Source organism: Arachis ipaensis, chromosome B4, assembly GCF_059453495.1.
Source record: "Arachis ipaensis isolate K30076 ecotype BB chromosome B4, ASM5945349v1, whole genome shotgun sequence".
Taxonomy (NCBI): Eukaryota; Viridiplantae; Streptophyta; class Magnoliopsida; order Fabales; family Fabaceae; genus Arachis; species Arachis ipaensis.
In genome coordinates this window covers 2202099-2216874 of record NC_142439.1, presented here as the reverse complement: position 1 = coordinate 2216874, position 14776 = coordinate 2202099, and the positions used below count along the sequence as shown (strand labels likewise).

The window sequence follows — 14776 nt, the reverse complement described above, 5'->3', positions numbered from 1 at the left end:
GTTATTCCTCTTTTGTCGATCATGGTTGATGAGCAAACTCCACTTCCTCGTCCACCAATTTAGTTCAAGTTATTGGCCATGAATGCTACGCTACAAGCCAAGGTCCAAAGGATGGCCGACCTATTAATTCAGTAACAGATTGGTTGTGACGAAGATGAGGATGTCAAAAAAGAATGTCAACAATGGCAACCATCACAATGACCATATCTCAAAGATAAAAATTATTCCAACCAGGGAAGCAAAGAGATCTTCGTAGAAATCACCTCATAATCTCATTTGACTTCAATCCCTAGACACATACATAAGAGTATAAGACTCGCTAACTAAAAATAAATCTATAACTATGAAGCCTGACGCTTGTGGTGCTATTATCATATTATTACGCTATATCTTATAAATTAAATAGCACCATCACAGGTACGATCAACAAATTAAAAGTTTAAAACATATATGATTCCCAATATATAACGGTACAATAGTATAACATGAGTTCTTCACAACACTTTATGCCCTTTATTCTCAAACAGATCCTAAGGTAATTAAGTGCTAATTAACTGCATTATTACATATCTTTGGATTAAGAGATCCCGACTCCTCATACATATAACTTTGACACATGAAACCTTGTTAATAATTATACAAGTTGTGCATCATAAGTCTAGAAAAGATTGATGTCATCTTATATATTGATAAGATATATGATGATTGTTCAAACAAAGACCCTGGTGGCAGATGGAGGAGGTTGATTATTTGGGAGATGGACCTCTCTAAGAACAGTCTTAAGACCTTTACCTCCACCATTGGCCAATGGATCAATTCCATGTTCTGGTCCTTTCATATACTCTCTGTTCATTCTCTCTTTCTCGTGATCCACGCCCAAACGCTTCCCGCAATCTACACATAAACAACAAGGTAATGTTAGGTAGACAAAAAAAATAGTCAGAACTTGCCTTATTTAGCATTCATTAATTATCGTAACAATTAATGAATGCTAAATAAGGCAAGTTATGGCTATTTTTGGCTAATTTTCTTTGGTTACCAAAGATTTACGGTTTCGTTTAATTTTTTTTCTACGGTATCTCCAATTCGATAGGTTACCAAATCAAGAATTAGAATTCTATTTAAGAGTTTAAAACTAAACTATATACACAAAACAAAATTCAAATCAACTATAATTACTTAAAGAACAAATAACTATATACACATTACAACATTTTAGACTTTAGACTAAAATTTTTTTTATCACATTTAAAAATCATGACTTAAAATTTTAAACTTAAAATTTCCTATGGTCACAGTTTGACTGACCTAAACAAAAATTTTAATCACTGTTTATTTAAAAACCGTGACTATAGATGTCTATAATCATGAATTTAAAAGGCAACCTTCTCTTAATAAAATTATTTTATATTTTAGATCACACTTTTTTATATCATATGTAAAAACGTGATTTAAAAATACCTATAATAACGATTTTATACTGTGACTATTGACCAAAAATATTATAGTAATAACTAATAACTACTTAATTGCAATGAAATTGAATGTGAATCAGCTCGATCATAATAGAGGCATATGTTAAAACACAATTTATCTTTCAAGTATGACTATAATTTTATTTAAGTGCCATTAAATTAGTAAAAAAAAAAATTTAATAAATTTTTTTATTGTGTTTAATAAATATTTAATAAAAAAAATAAAAACACTAAAAATAAAAAACATCATTTTTAAAAATTATAATTTATATTTTTTTTAAAAAATTTAATTTTTAAAAAATATTTTAACATAATAAATAAAAAACAATTTAACACAATAAATAGATAAAAACTTTTTTACATTTCTGTATTCAAATATAATTGATAAATAAATAACACTTTTACTCAAAATATTCAAACATTAAATTATTTTTATTTTTTTTGTAAATACTTTAAAAAAATTATTTACATTTTTTCCTTAAAAACTTGCCCAATTTCTTGTGCTACAGTTAGGTACACTTGCCATACACAAACTCTAAGACCAATTTATCACAATGATAAAAGAATAGAAAAGTTTTTAAATGTACCGTCGTATCAATATTACAGTAATTTTTAACCGTTGATCTTAATTATATATATTATATATTTTTTTATAATTAAGATCAACGGTTAAAAATCAGTACACTTGAAAATTTTTCAAAAGAATAAAGAATCTAAACAAAAGGACAGGATATAAACCATACTTTGTACAAGCTCGTTGTAGACTTGGCCATCTCTAGTAAATGCCATCATGAGCTGAGGCACCCCAAGAGGGAGAGAGTCACCTTTGTCAACTTGCCAAAAATGGTAAACTTTACCATAAGTCTTGCAAACCGACTCCAGGTCCCGGCGCTCTACAGGGCCAGGGATCCCCGGCATGACGAGTAAACCGCTCTTGACCTCGTACTCGTGCGAGTGCCAAAGGCGCTTTTCCTCGTCCGGAAGCGTCATGAAGAGATTCTCAGACACAATGTACTCGAGGCCAATGAGTCTAGCATTGGCTTCGGGGCTGTCGTAGATGAGGCACTGCCTCATCTCTTCATTTTGGTGTCCGCACAAGTGGTGTGCCTCCACTTGGCGGGTCATGTCGTGAGAGTAGAAGTGAAACCTACATGCAAATTGCAAATTGGTTCATACATGAATGTTAATGCATGTTCAACTCATGTTTATTAAGAGTAATATCAATCTTAGATATCACTTTTTAATACTTGTAATATTTTTAAAGTAATTAACATTAAAAATTAGAAATTACATTGAATATCGTATCTCCAAAAGTATCCTAAAAATGATAGTAATATCATAAAAAAGAAATAGTATCATTTTGAGAAAAGATTAAATAGAAACAACCAATATTATTTCGAGATTAAAAGAAAATAATAGATTACGAACTCGACTCGTTAATAGCTTGATAAGTGAGTCAAGCCGGCTCTCATGAGCCAGCTCGAACTCGACTCGTTAATAGCTTGATAAGTTAAACTTGCGAACCAAGGTTGAGCCTGAAATTGATCTCATAAATTAAATAAGCCAAACTTAAGATTAGATAAGCTCAATTCATTAGCTCGTGAACTGATTCGATTATATATATTAATACACATATTCTATATGTATTTAGTATATATATAATCTTAATTATTTCAAATTTTATATTTTTTTATATAAATTTTAATGTAGGAAATAAATTAAAAATTTATAATTTATTGATAAATAAACAATATATAAAATTGATCTTTTTAAATATTTTAAAATATATAAGTTACAATTTATTAATATAAAACTATAGATGATGTCCTTATTATTCGAAGCAACTCGTGAACTCGAGCCAACTTATAAATTTTTTTAGTAAGTCGAGTTTGAGCTTAAGAAATGGGCTTGATCGTTAATGAGTCGAGCCGCGAGCCAAGCTCAATTTTTATAAGCCGAACTTGAGCTTTCAAGTTCGCTTCCAGCCCTATCTACAACTAAAAAAAATCCAATAATCAGACGATGAGGAATTATTTTCTATAAAATCTGCAGTAGTTGAAGTTACTAATGACAATAATTGGATTATTTTGATACCCTCCCACAAAAAAATGGGGAAATTATTGATCCAAAATAATTGATTTTTCAGTTTATTTTATTTCTCATCTTACAATAGTTCTCATTTTAAACGATTCTAAATATACATTTATAATAAAAAATATATATATGATTTACAAATTTACAATGAGTGAAAGACTTGTTACGCTTATATCAGTGGAGTAGTTTATTTGTAGTTAATAATTAATAACAAATAAAAAAATCCATATGATAGAAACATGCATAAATTTTGAATAAAAATTGTTCCAGGAACAATTTGACTAGTTATATTAACACACTATAAAACAACTCAAATAATTTATATATTTTATACCCTAAGATAAATTTTGAATAAAAACTAATTTATATCATCAGAGGTAACAAATTAAAAAAAATAGAGTATATATTAAATAGGTCTGTGAAAAATTTTACGTTTAAATTTTATTATATTGATTATTATATATTAATGTATTTAAATTTTATAAAAATATGATATATAAATTTTTATCTTAATCAATAAAAATAAGATATATAAATTTATATTTTCATTAAATTTATTATTTTTATTAGGATAACTAAGCTGTTAAAAATATGACCGAAAGGATAGATCTTATTTTTTAAAAATTGTAATAAAATTCTTTAAAAATAAAAAAAAGTATAGGGTACTAATATATTATCTGCTAATTTATTAGTAACAATAATTAATTATTATATTTTAAACACATGTATAAAAAGATACATCTAAAAAATAGATTTATAAATTTATAAAGATACTTTCATTAAACACAGCTATAAAAAAGACATTTTTATTAGACACATTCGCAAAGACACTTCTATTAACACCGTCATAAACTCACACCATCATAAACAAAAGTTTGGTAGAAATTGATAGAAATACTGTTGAAAATGTTGTGGGATTGAAAATAAAAAACGTTGGATATGAAAGAACCTATTTAAGTATGTAGTGAAAGTAATAACTAAGGTAATAATGGAAAGAGGGGGTTTACTTACGCACAAAGATGTTGATGGATTTTGTTGACTGGAGCAAAGGCTTGGATGGCAGCCGTAGCAGTCTCAAGCAAGGAAGTGCCACTTCCTGTGGGCTCCCCAGGTACCTTACTCTTGCTGTTCTTCGACATCTTTGCTTTCAACTTTCATCCATTTTCAAGTAACAATTTTATTTATATACATGGCTGTGACTTACATTGAGTATCTGACATTACTTATATTCAGAAGAAGATGGCATTTGGCATGTGTAATGGCATTGTATGCATGCAGAGATACACGTACTTGACCAATTTTAAAGACGTGGCATGTATGTCGGTCTCCTTTTGATTACTTAATATTTTAAGTTAATCACTATAAGTAGCCAACAACACAAGGAGTAAATATTTTTTAAAAAATGGTTAAAAATTTAATTTTTAATTATTTTCTTTCATAACATTTTATTTATTTATTTTAAGAATTTTATTAGAGAGTGAATGAAGTATCTGTATAATATGTACAATGAATTATTTATTTAGTTAAAAGTGAACATTTAAAATGAAATACTATTAATTTATCAAACACAATATACTCTTACTATTTAGAATAATTATTCGAGTACTAGGGATAATAAATATCTGATATTCTATTAAATTGACCATAATACAATTTATTATACACATTATACAGATTAACAGATATTCTATTGGTTTTTTATATTTTTTTATTTTAATTAATAAAAAAATAAATTAACAACCAGTTGAAAGTTAATTCAAATTGTGCTATATATTTTAGTTGTGTCAAGTTGTGATATATATATATAAAGTAAATAGTGCTTAATTGAAATTGGACCAACCTTTCCCTTTCAAATCACAACCGACGCCATTCCCTCAGCCTCTAGTCTCGAGCCTTCAGCCTCCGCCAATTTTATGGTAAAAATTCAAATGGAATTAATTTTATATAAAATTATAATTAAAAATTGTTAAATAATTTAAATAATTTAATTAAAATTTTATTTAATAATTTTTAATTATTAATTTTATATAAAATTAATTATTTTTAAATTTTTATTTTATTTTATTTATTTATACTAATTTTATAATATTTTTTTAAAAAATTTTAGAGGTTAATAATTTTTAATAATTTTAATACGAACATCAAATTATATTTAATAAATAAATTTTATTAATTTATATAAAAAATTTATATATAAATGATGTTATTTTATATGTTAAATTTTAATATATATAAATAAATAAAAATATTATTTATATATTAAAATTAATTATTAATATATTTATATATAAATATATATAATTTAATTTATTTTTAATATATATTTATATTTTAATTTATATTTTATATTAATAATTAATTTTAATATTTTTTATTTTTTATCGAATATATAGAGACTCGAACCCACAATCTCTTAATTGAGTATGGGGAGATTATGTCATTTGAGTTATTTTTTTTTTACCAAAGATAGGAGACTCAAACCCGCAACCTCTTAATTGAGTATGAGGAGATTATGTCATTTGAGCTATTACTTATTGGCTATGCCATTTGAGCTATTGCTTCTTGGCAATAATTAATTTTAATATATACATATAATATAATTGTATTTGTATAAATTATTAGAGACTAAATATTGAACTAAAATAATAATATTTGTTGATTACGTCACCCTACTATTTTATTCTATTTTATTTGAACCATACTAAGCACAGTAATAATAATGACCTTGTCTCATTCAATTATTCAAACAAACTGATAATAGCGAAGAATCCAAAGTCAAACCCGCCACCAAACCTGATTTGACTATTAGCTTCTTCGATTCGGTCACGGTCAGAGGTCGTGGCAGCTGATGCTATAAGTGCTTATTATATTCGAATAATATAATCATCAAAGTTTAATTTGCTAGACGACGATGGAGGAGGTTGCAGCGTTGGGCTGTCTGGGCAAAGGGTTCGATCTCACCAGCGATTTTCGGCTCAAGTTCGCCAAGGGCGGCGTTAATGGAGGGAGGAGGTTGGTGGTTCTTGACGAAGAGAACATGAGGGATATTGTGGTGCCTGGAGGACCTTCTGGTAATAACACTATTATTCCTCATGTTTCTCAAGATATACGCTGTGATAAAGGAGACAGGATTCGATTTAAGTCTGATGTTCTTCAATTCAATCAGGTTCCTTTTTTTATTTTAATTTTTTCTTCTTTGCGTTTCAAATTCCAAAATACTATTGCCTCGATGAATAGAAATTGCTTCTGTACCGAGTTCTCGATGAATTGTTTGTTTGAGCAGCAAAATGGTTTCAAAGAGATGTTTTTATAATTTTTTCTGGAAATTTTTGGTACATTTTTTATGATATATTTGGTGGAGAGAGAGACGGAAAGAGTGAGAGTGAGAGACAAAGACCAAGAGACAGAAATTGAAATAAATCTCAATATTCTGTTTGGTGCAAAATAGGAGACAGAAATTGAAATAAGAATAAAACTATAATTTAATTTACACAAAAGGTAAAATTAAAATTAATTAATTGAAATAAGGGTATTTTAGGTATAAAATGTTATTAAAGTTTTAGTCTCTATCTCTAAAAATTTTAGTCCCCTGTGTCCTAACTTTTGGAGGTACTGAAATAATGAAATTTTGGAGATAGAGAGAAATTTTAGTACCAGTCTCTGAACCAACAAACATGATACTAAGTCTCAGTCTTTCAGTCTCTGTCTCAGTACCTCAAAACAAACACTACTTAAAAGACAAAACTTTTATCTTCTCTGTTCTTATTAATACTTTTAAGAGTTTAATTTTGATGAATTAACTTTCGCTATTTTTGTTGATGTGGGATTGAGTAATTAGATGTAAGTGAAAAACTTTACGCATATCAAAATTAAATTCTGACTTTTAATACTAAAGGTAAGTTTATACAAAAGAAATGTAGACAAAACTGGTGCATGCAACGTTACTCTTTAAATATGTACGGACAAGTATGCAAGGTTTATGCTGAATCATTTGGTACAGGTAGCTTGGTCTTTTATTGAATATCTATAGAAAATTGATTTGTACAAAATGAGGTGTTATTTGTACTTATATTTGTTTCATATATATAGAGTTGATACATATTTTTTTATTATTGGACCTATTGTGAGATCATAGTTCTAACACTCCCAAAAGGATGAGGATAATATCCGAAACAAAAGGAATATACAAAATATTTATGTGACCTGAGGAGAATTTCCTGAGTTCATGTGTCAAACATGGGTCAATAATCCTCTCCTTTTTTTTAAAAGAGAAAGAGTTTAGGCTTTTATTTAGAAGAATGAAATTGAATACAATAATCAAATTTTAGGCACTTGAATTATATTTGTTATATAAGCTTCGATATTATGCCAAAAAACTGTATCCCAAATCAGTCTAAACCTTTATGTTCTGCACGGGGGAACCTTCTACTTAATTAGTGAATAGTGATTGGGGTAAAATAAATGAGAATTTTATCATTGTAAGTGTAAAATGTGTTGTCATAAATCATAATTGATGGACAGTGTTATCGAAGGCAGTATATACATTTCAGTTACATGATTATAGTTTACACTTAATTTTAGATTGCTACCATGACATGTCATTTTGGGTATTTAAATCTCAAACTTCAAGTGATGAAAATGTTAAGACACTTGAACTTGGAATATAAGACATTAATCACTTGTTTCATTTGTCGTCATCCATGCATTTTAGAGATTGATCAAGATTCTCAAAGAAATGCTACCCAAGATGTAGCTAATTCAATTAATGGATAATAAAATGCAGCAATATTTCAGTAATGGATCTTATTGAAAAGACCAAAAAAAAAAAAAAAAAAAAAAAAAAAAAGTAATACTCATTTCATTCCATAACGTCTGTTATCATGAAAATCCAGTATATTATGAATAAGTTGAACTATGAATGTACTAAATTTCTAAAGTGGTTGATATTATGTCATTGCAATTTCTTGATAGAAGATATGTATTAAAAGACAGAGTTTAAATGTAGCATATCTCTTTCTTTGATTGCAGATGTCTGAGTTGCTTAACCAGAAATCAGCAATACAGGGGAAAATTCCCTCTGGCTATTTTAATGCTCTTTTCGACTTAACTGGCGATTGGTATCGTGATGCCGAAGATATCAAATATCTTGCTTTTGATGGTTATTTCATTTCTCTGTACTATTTGCACCTAACTCCTTCACACCTCATACTTCAAGATGAAGTAAAGAAAGCTGTTCCGGCTCAATGGGATCCTGCAGCATTGTCCAGGTAATCCATCTTTTCTAAAAGTTTAAACTGATAGATAAAAGCACATGAATATTTATATATCTAACAATATCTAAAAGTGAAAAATAGCAAGTACTCTGTACTTTCTACAACTTATCAATGATACTGCATTTAACAAATTCATTATTCTTTATCATTAAGCTCGAGTTGTCGGTAATGGAGAACCAATTCACAAGAATTCCATGTCTCCCTTAACTAATACTCAATTTGCCTTCTAGACAGAATCCTTGTTAGCAAACTTTTTTCACTCTTATGTATTCGCAATTCAATCTTAACAATGGAACATGCATACAGTTATGCATGATTTTTGGTCAATAAGCGTAATGATCCTGATCAGTCATGTTAGGCAGGTTCATTCAGACATATGGTACACACATAATAATAGGTATGGCTGTTGGAGGCCAAGATGTAATTTGTGTCAAACAGAAACACTCTTCAAAGATTTCTCCTAGTGATCTCAGAAGATATCTAGAGGAACTTGGAGACTTTATGTTTTCGGATTTAAGAAGCCCTTCACTACTCGAGAGGCAGACAACAATACATGCAAAGCAAAAGGTAACCAATATGACTCTACTCTATAGCCAAAGGTTTTGGAAAAAGAAAAAGGTTTATGAGATTTGAACTTCTGTAACCCAAAAATGTTTCGTGTTTGTTCTTTTTTACGCCCATTCTTCTAAATTAAAATCAAATTTGACCACAAGGTATGTGTGGATTTGTAGCCACACTTCAAGCTTAAAATAGCTTTTGCATGAAGGAGCCTGTTAGATATAAAAAGCATTAGCATGTCTTGCTGTCTTTATCTAGCAACTTAAGTTTTTAGGATATTTACTAACATCTTTAATACTCTTAGAATTCATGAAAATACAGAATCAAAATAGAGGGAGAGTGATATAATCTGAATAATATTTCAAGTGACTGTTATGTCAATTTGATACAATGCATAACCTTCTTATACACATTCATAAGACAATATTATTAAAGCGTTCTAAGAGAGGCTAATTCCTACAACTGAAGTCTATAGAATATTTATTAACATGGTTGTCTATGTATTGATAGATAGATATCAATCTTGCTAATTCATGTAGGTCCCTGAAGTCTTTAGTCGCGTGATGCAATCAAACTCAGTACAGTTCACCAGTATTTCGGAATCATCAAGCAAGGATGTAAGTATAAAAAAGAGAAACAATATATCAGTTCAATTTGAAAGGAACAAAGATTTTAAAGATTGTTAGTATCTCATGCTTTTTGTTATTGGAACAGGGCCTCACTATTATTTGCTCAAAAAGAGGAGGTGATATGTTCAAGCATAGTCACTCAAATTGGCTTCAGACAGTGCCATCAAATCCTGAAGCAATTCTCTTCAAGTTTGTTCCTATTTCATCACTTCTCACAGGAATTCCTGGAAGTGGCTATCTGAGCCATGCCATCAATTCGTACTTGCGCTGTAAGATATGTTCTTTTGGATCCAAAATTAGTTATATAATCTACTTTTTTTTATCTCTATTTTATGCAGCTTCAATGATTTTGATTTAGATAAGCTCCAAAATAAAGCAAATATGATTTGTCTCGGATTGTCCTTGCATGTTTTACTAAATTACACGAGTTTCAAGTGTCGATCACTTTCTAATTTGACGAGGAAGTTACACTGCATTTCATTGATTTAAATGTTCTTCACAGATAAGCCTTCTCCTGAAGATTTACAATATTTCTTGGAGTTTCAAATTCCAACGCAATGGGCACCAATGTTTTATGAGCTACCTCTGAGGCATCAACGGAGAAAGACTTCTTCGCCTTCGCTGCAGTTCAGTTTCTTGGGTCCCAAGCTTCATATCAGCTCTGCACAGGTACTACTAACCAAACCCTGCTACTTGAGCAAACAGTTTTTGCAACATATATAAGAAGCGAAATCCTAAATTTATGCACCAAGGATCATGTCGCCGACAAAATTATCCACAGAAGACAAAAAAATTAAACCCTTGAGGAACATTTGCTACAAAAGATCATATTGTTGACGAAATTACCTATCTTGTGCAGATTAGTCTAACAAATCAAGCTTTTTAGGTACATGAGATGAGACGAATTTTTGTTTTTGAGTAAATACTCAAATTGGTCTTCAAAGAATTTCAAATCGGACACTTTGATTCCCAACAAATTTTTAATCTCTAGAAGTCCATGAAAATGACTCACATCGGATAGATTGGTTCCTTCGTTGTTTTGAAAAATTTTTAGGGATTTATTTGTCCAATACCCATATTAAATTTTTTTATTAAAAGCGACCGAGGGACCAATCTGGCTTGCGGGAGTAATTCTAGAGGGCTCTTAAGAGAATAAAAATTTGTTGAGGACTAAAGTATCCAATCAAAATTCTTTCCCGACAAATTTGGGTGTTTGTTCTTTGTTCTTTCTAGAAGTCATTTTGACAACAATATGAACTTAATACTTCACTTGATAATAAGTGTTGTTTCCTTATTTCAATTCAATGTGTGTGCTGCATAGAACATAGCACCTATTTTGAGTTTTCAACCCTTCTAGTGTTGCAATTGACATTATATTATATCGATAGAGAAATAATTTATTCTCACAAACATTCTCTAAAGAAGAATTTGTTGCTTTCTAAGATTTCAGGACATCAAAAATATCCATCTCTTTTTTTTTTTCTTCTTTTTTAGTAATTAGGAAGATTTCTAGTATATTCTATATAATTAATCACGGAATTCGTGCAAAATATCAGGTATTGAGTGAACAAAAACCTGTGGTTGGTCTTCGCTTGTATTTAGAGGGAAGAAAATGTGACAGACTAGCATTACACATACAGCACCTTTCCAGCCTCCCAAACACAATGATCCTCTCTTCCGGCGGCTCAATCACAAGCAAATCGTCGATGTGGCGAGGATCAGATGACAATGAAAACAGCGACGAATTCCTAGAGCCAATAAGATGGAAGGGTTTTGCTAACGTGTGCACCTCAGTAGTCAAACATGACCCTGAATGGTTGAATGAATCAAGTAGTAATGGTGTCTACATTGTAACCGGTGCTCAACTCATTAGCAAAGGGAGTTGGCCAAGAAATGTGCTTCATTTGCGCCTCCTATACACTCACATACCAAATTGCAGCATCAGGAAGTCCGAATGGGCCGCCGTTCCAGAGGCTTCTAGAAAATCATCATTCCTAACAAATCTTAGCACTACATTTTCCTTCACACAACAACAGAGTGTGAGTGGTCACCAGAAGCAAGCACCAACCGCGCTCAACTCCGGTGTTTATCCGGACGGTCCACCTGTCCCGACTCGTTCCGCCAAAATGCTAAAGTTTGTTGACACCAGTGAGGTCGTGCGAGGTCCGCACGACGTTCCCGGCCATTGGCTGGTAACAGCAGCTAAGCTTGTGACTGAGGGTGGCAAGATTGGATTGCAGGTTAAGTTTGCATTGTTAGACTACTAGTGACTCTAGAGGATATCTATGATCTAAATTATTGTTACTTCATTCTTTTGTTCAAAAACTATAGATATAGATGTAATTATTGGTTAGGAAAATAGCTACTAGATTAATTTATGAAATGTTAAGGATGTACTAAACTATAAGACGTTTATACATGTAAAATATTGAATGGAGTATGTAAAATAGTAAAATACAGATGTGAGAAACATCTTTTAATAGAAACCGTGAGCCTTCCACCAATAAATACCCACCACAGTGTAACAATGGTCAAATCATGCAAAGCGTGCTTCTTTGACCATGCTTATATGATAATAATTTGGAGGGAATGATAATTTCAGTCCTACATTGGCAACAATGGAATATCACTCCCTTTTTAGTAGGTTGGGTAAATTCGAATCTATCTAAATTAAACCGTTTATTTAATCTAATTTAAATCGAAAATTAATTAAAACTGCATTAATTTAGATTTGATTAGATTCTATTTTTACTTTTTTAGCAAATTGATCTAATCCAATTTAAACTATATAATGCACTATAATGTTATTATTTTATTATTATATTTAAAATTTACTTATAATATAATCAATTTGTTATATATTATATATTATTCATGTATTATTATTATTTAGTGAATATATTGTGAATTTAAAATAAGATTTATTTATTTTAATTAATATATAATTTTATTTCTATTGTTATTTTATTTTTGGTTTATCAAAATATTGTTAAAAATTGTTATGTCATTATTGGTTATTTAAAATTTGATATTGAGACTTGATATATATATTTATTTATTTTTTAAATTTACGAAACCGCAAATCCAATCCAATCCAAATCGCTTGAAATTGGATCGGATTCTCTAAAAAAATAATTCAATCCAAACCGCACCGCGAATACCCTACTTTTTAGTTTTAATCATGCAAATTTTTTCACAATAATTTAAAAATTTAATTTTGATGCACCGCCACGAAAAATCAATTTTACATGTGCATCCAATTATGTAATAACATTTTGCATTGACCGCTTAAATGATCATAAAAAAGATATGTGATTGGATGACCGTGTAAAATGTTTTATACTGGTGCATCAAAATTAAACTTATAATTTAATATTGATAAATTTTTTGTAATATACTTAATAAAAGAATTATATAATTGATTAAAAATATTTTTTTTATTTTAGTCCAAAAAACGCGTATTTCATAGGAATCGAAGAAAAAAAAATGTGTATTTCAATTCTTAATTCCTTATGAAAATCACGCATGTTTTTTAATAAAAAAAAGTATGTAATTAATCATATAATTTTTTTATTAAAATAACATACTTATATGTTATAAAATTTATCAATATTAAATTTATCATATAAACACATGTTATTACTAAGGGGTAAGTACGATTTTGGTCCCTTAAGTTTAATGCCAGAATCGAATTCGTCTCTCTTATTATTTTGCCATTAAAGTCGTCCTTAATGTTTTTTTTCGTATTAAAATCGTCCTTTTCAATAAAATTTTTTGTTTTATTCCTAAACTACCCCTATCATATTTTAATAATAAAAATTATAAAATTAAAAAAAAAAAAGAAAACGCATAAAAACGCGTTGGGGGTGGGGGAAGAAAAGGGTATACGAAGAGGGGAGGGGAGGGGAGGGGAGGGGAGGGGAAGGGAAGAGGGGGAGGGGGAAGGGGGAAGGGGGGAGGGGGACGGCGCCAGGGAGCCTCCGTCGTCACCGCCGTGACCTCATCGTCGCCGCCGCCTCCTCCAAAACTCTGATGATGATGACGATGAAGGGAGAAGAGAAGTCGCCGTCCCGCCGTCCCGCCGCTGCAGCCGCTGTCTCTCTCCTGTCCAGATCAACCGCGACCCTCTGTTTCTCTGTTTCTGTTTCTGTTTCTCTTGAATTTCTGTTTTTCTATTTTTCTATTTCTGTTTCTGTTTGGGGGTGGAGGAAAGGGGAGACGGGGAGGGGACAGTGGGGGTGGGGAGGGGGAAGGGGACAGTGGAGACGGGGAGGGGGAGGGGACGCGTGGGGGTGGGGGTGGGGGGAAGGGGAAAGGGGAGGCGGGGAGGGGGAGGGGACAATGGGGGTGGGGGGAAGGGGGATGGGGAGGCGGGGAGGGGGAAGGGGGATGGGGAGGCGGGGAGGGGGAAGGGAGAAGGGGAAAGGGGAGACGGGGAGGGGGAGGGGGAGGGGACAGTGGGGGTGGGGGGAAGGGGGAATGGGAGGCGAGGAGGAGGAGAGGGAAGAGGAAAGGGTAGAATTGTCATTAAAAAAAATTTTAATTAAAAAGGATGAAGTTAAATACAAATGCAACATTAAGGACGATTTTAATGGCAAAATAACAAGAGGGACGAATTCGATTCTGGCACTAAACTTAAGGAACCAAAATCGTACTTACCCCTTATTACTAATGATTCATGTTATCGAGTCACATCAATATATTGTTAATGAAAAATATGTTGACTAAGGTAGTAGTACACATTATC

At 31.0% G+C, this 14776-nt stretch overlaps 2 protein-coding genes across 3 annotated transcripts; one reads left to right on the top strand and one right to left on the bottom strand.

Moving 5' to 3' along the window:
• Positions 1 to 431: 431 nt before the first annotated feature.
• Positions 432 to 4773, bottom strand: LOC107635801 (oil body-associated protein 1A). 2 transcript variants are annotated; one of them, XR_015881408.1, is made up of 4 exons: positions 4581 to 4766; positions 2161 to 2622; positions 1013 to 2099; positions 432 to 950 (listed from the first exon to the last, which is right to left on the bottom strand). XR_015881408.1 is itself a non-coding variant. In XM_088485901.1 (3 exons), exons 1-3 carry the CDS (start codon positions 4706 to 4708, stop codon positions 710 to 712), a joined length of 717 nt encoding a protein of 238 aa, XP_088342027.1. In that variant the 5' UTR covers positions 4709 to 4773; the 3' UTR covers positions 432 to 709. The 2 variants fall into 2 exon arrangements, 1 of the variants encoding a protein (XP_088342027.1); XM_088485901.1 differs by lacking the exon at positions 1013 to 2099 and having other exon boundaries at positions 432 to 894; positions 2219 to 2622; positions 4581 to 4773.
• Positions 4774 to 6287: 1514 nt separating this feature from the next.
• LOC107638271 (MACPF domain-containing protein At1g14780) lies at positions 6288 to 12515 on the top strand. Its single transcript, XM_016341464.3, has 7 exons — positions 6288 to 6735; positions 8598 to 8836; positions 9205 to 9409; positions 9940 to 10017; positions 10115 to 10298; positions 10532 to 10698; positions 11586 to 12515. Exons 1-7 carry the CDS (start codon positions 6481 to 6483, stop codon positions 12294 to 12296), a joined length of 1839 nt encoding a protein of 612 aa, XP_016196950.1. The 5' UTR covers positions 6288 to 6480; the 3' UTR covers positions 12297 to 12515.
• The last annotated feature ends 2261 nt before the right edge of the window (positions 12516 to 14776 follow it).